Raw genomic sequence first — 7495 nt, 5'->3', positions numbered from 1 at the left:
AAGAAAGCTTGCATCTACAATCAATAAAGTTCGAATATAGTTTCTTATAAGGAAAATATTTTTTTTAGTTTATCATAGATTTAATCAAAGTTTAGTAGCTGTTTGGTTGCTTCTTTAAACCTGTCATTGGCACCAATCTTTAGTATTATTAGTTTAATAGTTCCTGGTTTGAACATTATTAAATGTATGTCTGAGTACAGCTTTTGGTAGATGTAATTTCACCTGAAATAATCTATAAGATTATGTTTAACTATTATTAATTAACCGATTTCTTATTAACGATACACAAATCACGTCTGCTTCACAAAAATAGGTTTTTGTTAAAATATATAATTTTATATAGGTATATAACAATTATGAATTCCTTAATTAATCGGGGCACTAGTAATACATTAACCAGTCTTACCTATTTACGTTGCACAACTATATTTTTATGTATTTTAATTTCCACAGTACTCTAACGACCTTGGCTTCTTATTGGCACTTAACCAAAAATATGTCATAAAACAAAGGAAAAGCAGAAAACGTATGATTTTAAAACACTGATTCTATTTCCCCTTGTTATACGACGACCCTCATAAACTGATCTTTGGTCACAAGGGGCGTTTAAATTATGTAAGGACGATGTACCCGAACGACATTAATACTTTTAAATTATCAAGCAAATCCTTATTGTTAGTTTTATAAAACAGGAAATGTACCTATACCGTGAATTTGTGTTAACATTTTTTTGCATTATTAAACCGTTTAAAAAAAATAAATTGGAGAATTTTGGCCCTATAAAATGAAAAGTGAACGAGACATAATTAGGAGAGATATGCAATATATTAAACAAATAATGGTCCTTTTATTGAGGCAGACTATGGTTTATATACCAAACGACTACGACTAAAGTATTGCAGATGGATTCGCGGAATATAAAGATTAGAGGACATTAATATCGTCTGGTCTTTCATGTATCCAAAGCCTTATATAACACGCGAGCATCAATGTAACGACCACCACATTTTTCCTAAGATTTCAGTGCCAAGATTTCAAATTTATTACATGACTTGCCGATTAGAAAGAAATGTTTTTCTTTCTTCAAAGTTAAAAAGTCATACTTATGCATATTTTCTACATTAATGGTACAATCATGCCAAATGTAACACTAAGTGATGTGGTATCATTTGGTTTTATAACCTTTACTAATCGTTTGTAGAAAAATTAATGTCCTATTACATGTTACACATTTAATAAAATCATTGAAAATCGGTGATTTTTATTGGTTGAAACCTCAATGAAATCGATTCCATAGTTTAAGCTTAAGAACTTCAGGATAAGAATTCCTACTACAAACGAATTTAAAAGCATTTTAGCTTAGACTTCACAGCGTTCACCTATGCAATACTATTCTGATATTTCAAGGCGAGACGGTACTTCAATCCAGGCCACTCTATAAAACCAAATTCGGCCCCACATGTAGTACCGTTTCCACCGGTGGGTGGGACCTCCGTCAACGATGAGCGATTGGAATCGTTGACCACCACTTTCCGAGCGGCTTCATCCCCTGGCGTTGCGTAGAAATGTGGGGTCTCTATGCATCTTTTATGGAGAGTATTCAAAGTTGTTGTACCTGCAGCTGAATTTTAGTATCGGACGTTCGCCGTTTATTTATTTACGATTCATTATATTCAAGGATATTGATGCTTAGTTAAGCTAAAGACAAACGTTGCCAATTACTAAATTAGAACATTCGTACAGCGGTCTGTAAATTGCCCGTAACAGTCCTCAATTTGCATATACAAATTTGAAATGGCGGGTGACCAGCGAAGCCCTGTTTTATCGTCACTTTACACAATGCTATTGCTAATCTTCCGCGTAATTGGATTGCGAGAAAACGACTCCAATTATTGTTTATAATACAATTCAAATGACAATTAAGTATTGCTAAACTTGGGTAATAACGTTCTGGAAAATGTCGAAAATGTAAGAACATCTTAAGTAAGCAGAAGGGCAAAGAGATTAAAATAACCATTATCTTATTAGAGACAACGATAAGAACAGGCTAAGTGATTCAATAGCAAGCCGATTTCAATACTCACCTAACTTAAAATTTGAACCAGGAAAAGCCAGGTAGAACTACCAGCGATAAAGCTATTGAAAATAGGTTTTGAGGTAATATTACTATTATTAAAATCAGCCATCCAAAAGTCAAATATGACAAATTGGTAAGAAGCCTTGTTGTTTGCAATTTGTACTGGTAAGCCTTGTAAATGAGCTATTACATTCTCTTCTGTTGATTGTTTGATTTTTGGCCATTATTTTTTTATTTTAGAACCCATGATTTGTTACGTTCGGTGACACGTACACCTATGCGTAAACCAATTTATTTGTTTGTAAAACTAAACTTGTGATTTATTGTTATGATTTGCTTACACTGTGTTGAAATTATCAGATAAAATTCAAGACTAAATACATAGTTATAAGAGTCGATAGAAGCAACCATGTACAAGTTCTTCAGATCCTAAGACTCAATGTAAGTAAATCTTAACGATAACAATGTCTAAATATGTTCAAAACCTAACGACCAAGAAGAAAACCGCTTTCACGTAGTTGATGGTTGTAAAGAAACTTGATTATTTTAAACTTTAACGTCCTTCTTTAATGAACGTTATTTTACTATCACACATAAACTTGCATATTTATTACTAGATTATGTTACGTTATGAAAATAAACAGTTGAAATGGGGTGTCTATTTTAACGACAAAATAAGGAATAGGGTATTGTTACAGTAACAAACTTTTAAAACTATTTTAATTTTATTAAGTTCAAAACGACATTTTTTACAGCAAGCTTCGTAATGGCCTGTCGCATTGTTTTTATGATATGCAACAAACAATTGAGATTTTAAAAGTAAACAGTCTTTATAGGCGTAAAAACATACTTATTTTTTACGTCAATAACATACAAACAAACTTACATACATACTTACGATGCAATCTTAACCCAAAAATTCAAAACCATCGATTCCATCGGCTCTACGGTCTTTTTAGGTTTGCAAAAGTCCTTCGCAAACGTGCGGTTGACGCAATGCGTTCTTGACGTTTACTCTAACTATAAATAATAAAACAATCTTACTTAATATAGTAATAGACAAGTCCGCATTAACGAAAGGTCAATTAGATAAACAACTTCGTTGTTAACAAGATTAGCTTTTACTCTAGAATCAAGATAGAAGTTATTACCTAAGTTTTCTTTAAGCTGGTATCTATAAGTATCGTAATTTCTAGACATAATAATAATTATTTATTTATTATAATATCAGGCTCATATGCCTCTTAGTAATAAACAATTGTGCCTTTACCTATTCCTTTAAGTAATTAAATACCAATAGCCATTTTTTACAAACAAAAATAAGGTTTAAAGGTTATTCTAATTACAACTATACAAAAGAACCTACTCTAGGTAAACGTGTAATAAATCACGTAAGGTATTTAAATAGGTCACGTGTAAGTGGCTTTGACGACAAAAGAAGTAATTACCTTCGTAGTTACGTATAACATAGTATTTAGGCTGTATTCCTAATAGTATGTATCTTAAATCTTGTCTATGTTTGAAGCCAGCGAATGTGCCAAGCTCTACGAGCAGACAAACTGCATCTGGTTCAATGATACTTTCTTTAAGTGATCTTCCTGGCCTGGTTTACAGATTTGTAGTATTTATTGTTTCAAATAGAATCGAACGTAATGAAGACATAATGCGGCAATATGTAAATCTATAGCGTATTTTTAATGCATTTATTAAAATCTGTTTCCAGAGTGTATGGAAGAAGACTGCGTGGATTGGGAAGGTAAGACAATCCCTCATGGGCTGCTATATGTGCCAGGGCCTGGAGTCTGCTCCATTTGTGTCTGCTATCATTCAGAGCCGATGTGGTGTAAGGCTATTTACTGCGACCCACCATATGTAAGTATTTGTCAAGTAATTACTTTGTTATACAAATTCAATTCAAATGAGGCATCTGTGCACCGTTTGGACGGTTTGCTTTATCTTTCGACACATAGTTGATCAGCGTTTTGTGCTCAAGAACTTTGATACTACTCGCTTAGAATTAACTGCATACAAAACATCAAAATGAAACTTACTTACACACAAGTTATTGAAATATACTTCGTTTTTAAACAGTGCATATTCTGTAGTAAATTAACTTTCTATTTTAGTTCTGCAAAAATTTCCGCGTCGGCGAGAGGTGCTGTGAATTCGAATGTCTCGATCCACCGGGAGAGGACAAACGCTACCAGGAACGGCAGCGCCTCCGAGCCCTCATTCTTTCGGGGCATTCTTCAGCTGCACAACTAACTCCTATCGGCATCTTACTACTAGTGGCCATCTCTTGTCTAGTATGAAAAGTGGAATGACAAACTGGCATTCAAATGAGACCAATCCGTTTGAGGCAATAATGTATCAAACTCAATGACTTATAACAATAATATAACGATACCTAAAAGTACAATTATATGTTAGTTACAATTGTACTTGACGTGAGACAAATCTCTAAGTTATTGAGATTGCCTAGAGAATGTTACAAAAAGTTTGACAAGTTTTCTACCGTCTGTATCAGTCACTGTGGAATGAACTTTCCATTAAGCCTCACCGGGTTTTAATAAATCCGACTAGGTAAGATTACTCAGCCCAGTTGTTCGCCAAAGCGTTCTGGAAAATACTGATTTATCGGTGTAGTGCCTACGCCGTACGTGATAGTAATATAGATTTTATTTGTAACTATTAAATCCAGTTATCCAATTACTATAGAGTACGGAAAGATGAAAACAGAAATGCGCATAAACGTGAAAGATGTTTTGGGTCGAAATGTCCATTTTCCTTAAGAAATTCCTGTACTTCTCCGCTAGTATTTTTGATTTCCTATACATAATATATCACGTCAATATTCGGTGCACCATTTATTATGCAGATAATAATTAGGTAAGTAATTTTGGACCAATTTTAAGTAACATTTGTAGTATTCAGACTAGTTTCCACTAAGCCTTTAATTTTAGTTTCGAATTGTAATAGGAAGCTAAAGCACAGAATGTTAGACTGGCATCAAATGCAAATTATGTCAGCCAGGTAATAGTTTCCGGTAAGGTGTTTACGCAGTAGTAATAAAGTAATGCAATTTTTATTCATAACTTCTTCAGGGAAAATTGTGTGAAACGACATACTTTACTTTAGTCTATGCATGTTGAGAATGAAATAAGGCAACGCAACAAGCGCGAACTTTAAATATTTAAATAGAAATTTTCCTAACAATCTTCTTAAATAGTTATTTAAAATCTGCCTAACCTATTTTAATCAATCTACATGATATATAATTAAAAGCAATTATTAGGTATATTAGTGGATCCTAGTCATGTGAAGGCCATTGTAAGGTCATGATCTGTAAACTCATGTATATATCTGCCATCATTTTCTGCTCTTAGTTCACTAAGAAAACAATAGACCCAACTCGAGAACGACTTACCCAATACTTACAAATTAATGAAAACTAGTAAATTTTATGTCCAATGTACATATTATATGGGGTTGAACTGATTTGTAAAAAAACAATAGACATAGAAGAGAAAAGAGGACAGAATATTCTAGTAATCGGATTTCAAATATATTTCATTCTATTTAATCTCTATGCATGAAAGAATTTCCATTGAATAATTTACATGTAGATAGATACTTTTGAAATTTAAATATAGCTTTAAAATGCCTGTAGTTTTGTAAGTGCAAAAAAACTTTAAAAATTACATTTTGGCTATTTAAAACTTTTTCATCCAAATCTGATACTTGAATTAAATAATTGTTTGTATGTATCTATAAAAATCATGTCGTCATCTGCATTCTGGTGTAGCAAGTAAACAAGCCTGATCCTTGATGATGTGTGGCATAATACAGCTTTAAGAGTACATCGATTTTATTTATATGTTGTATAACATGCATAATTTATTTCTATGAATTTTTTAAATTACAGAAACCATTTTGAACTACAGTATATTAGAAATAGCAATATTTATAAGATATTCAATATATTTGAAAACACATGTCACAAAGATTTCAACAAAAATTATATATTGTAAATTATTGTACATACAGTTTATTCATTTCTAAGTATAATATAATTTATTGAATACTTAAGACTATACATATTTAATATGTGCCCTGTTATTGTGGAATAACAGATTAATTTCAGTTACATAATTTATAGGTTTTTAGATGATATTTGAAATATAATTAAATTATAAACAACCAAATGTACATGACCTAATAAAAGAAAAATATTATTTTTATTATATGTTATTGTTCATTATAAGTTTTGTAAAGCCAAAAGCGCTTATTAAGTTACCATACTAATATTGTAAATAAATCTTATGATTAGCTTGATAAATAAAACATTAGCTATTTCTTACTTATGTTTTTTATTTACTTAATCCATTTTATAATCCATACATACAACAATAATTTGTTGTTGATAGCTACAAAAAATGTATTTAGTCTATAATTTGACCAGGAGCACTATGGCTGCTTTTATGTATAGATAATAATAACACATGGAATGCAAAATTTATGGAATCTTACAAGTTTCCTATCAATTTTTTTATATAAATATTAATTTCAGCCCAACTTTTCAACAGCAGTATTAAATTTTTAAATAAAGTACTAACATTTTTTTTTACAAAAAGTGAGTGTATACAGCTTTGTGTAGTCATTATTTTACAATAATAATATATTTTTTACATATAGGTCTATTTTAGTTATTTTCAAGGTTCCAAAATAATAGTCAGGCTGTTTTTTAATAAAAAATAAAAACATTTAAAACTTCATTTACTATACTTACAAGCTACCATTTCAGTCCTTTTGCAGTTAATTCTGTATTAGCTTCTTTGATCTGCTTCTGTAGTTCCAAAAATGCTGCTTCACAATTATTAAAAGTAAATACTCGGTATAAAACAACTGTTACAGCATAAACCCCAAACAGTATCAAAAAAATAATAGGTGAAATAAGAATAAGATCCATATTATTTTCGATAATTGGATGTTTCACATATCCACCAATTAAGGAGTACCATATTGCAAAGAATGCAGATGCTGCGGACACCCATTCCAGTAATTTCGTCATTATCCTATGAAGAGATATCACACTTTAAAATTGTGTTGCAAATATAAGGATTTTTTAATCGATGTGCTCATACGATACCTTTGAAATAAGCAAATCTTCTTAAACATAAATATTTATATGTTAATCATAAGTGCGTTAATCTATTAAATTAGAACTTTGTAAACACTAGGTTAAACGTGTTACATGAGATTTTAAAAGTGATAACTTATTAATTATTAATACTAAAAAAAACATTTACCTTAGTCTTAAAATAATAAATATAAATATAATGCATCAATGTCATTGGTGGCAATGACATCTCATAATTGACAATTGACATTATCAAGTAGCCAGATCGCCGACATGTA

At 31.1% G+C, this 7495-nt stretch overlaps 1 protein-coding gene across 2 annotated transcripts; it reads right to left on the bottom strand.

Annotated features, from left to right (window-relative positions):
* Positions 1 to 6428: 6428 nt before the first annotated feature.
* LOC111001020 (probable dolichol-phosphate mannosyltransferase subunit 3) lies at positions 6429 to 7437 on the bottom strand. Of its 2 annotated transcripts, none has more exons than XM_022270686.2 (2): positions 7387 to 7437; positions 6429 to 7152 (listed from the first exon to the last, which is right to left on the bottom strand). In XM_022270686.2, exon 2 carries the CDS (start codon positions 7146 to 7148, stop codon positions 6870 to 6872), a length of 279 nt encoding a protein of 92 aa, XP_022126378.1. In that variant the 5' UTR covers positions 7149 to 7152; positions 7387 to 7437; the 3' UTR covers positions 6429 to 6869. The 2 variants fall into 2 exon arrangements, with proteins under 2 accessions (XP_022126378.1, XP_022126377.2); XM_022270685.2 differs by lacking the exon at positions 7387 to 7437 and adding an exon at positions 7227 to 7380.
* Positions 7438 to 7495: the final 58 nt, after the last annotated feature.

This window comes from Pieris rapae, chromosome 5 (genome assembly GCF_905147795.1).
Source record: "Pieris rapae chromosome 5, ilPieRapa1.1, whole genome shotgun sequence".
NCBI lineage: Eukaryota > Metazoa > Arthropoda > Insecta > Lepidoptera > Pieridae > Pieris > Pieris rapae.
This window is presented reverse-complemented; position numbering and strand designations above follow the sequence as displayed.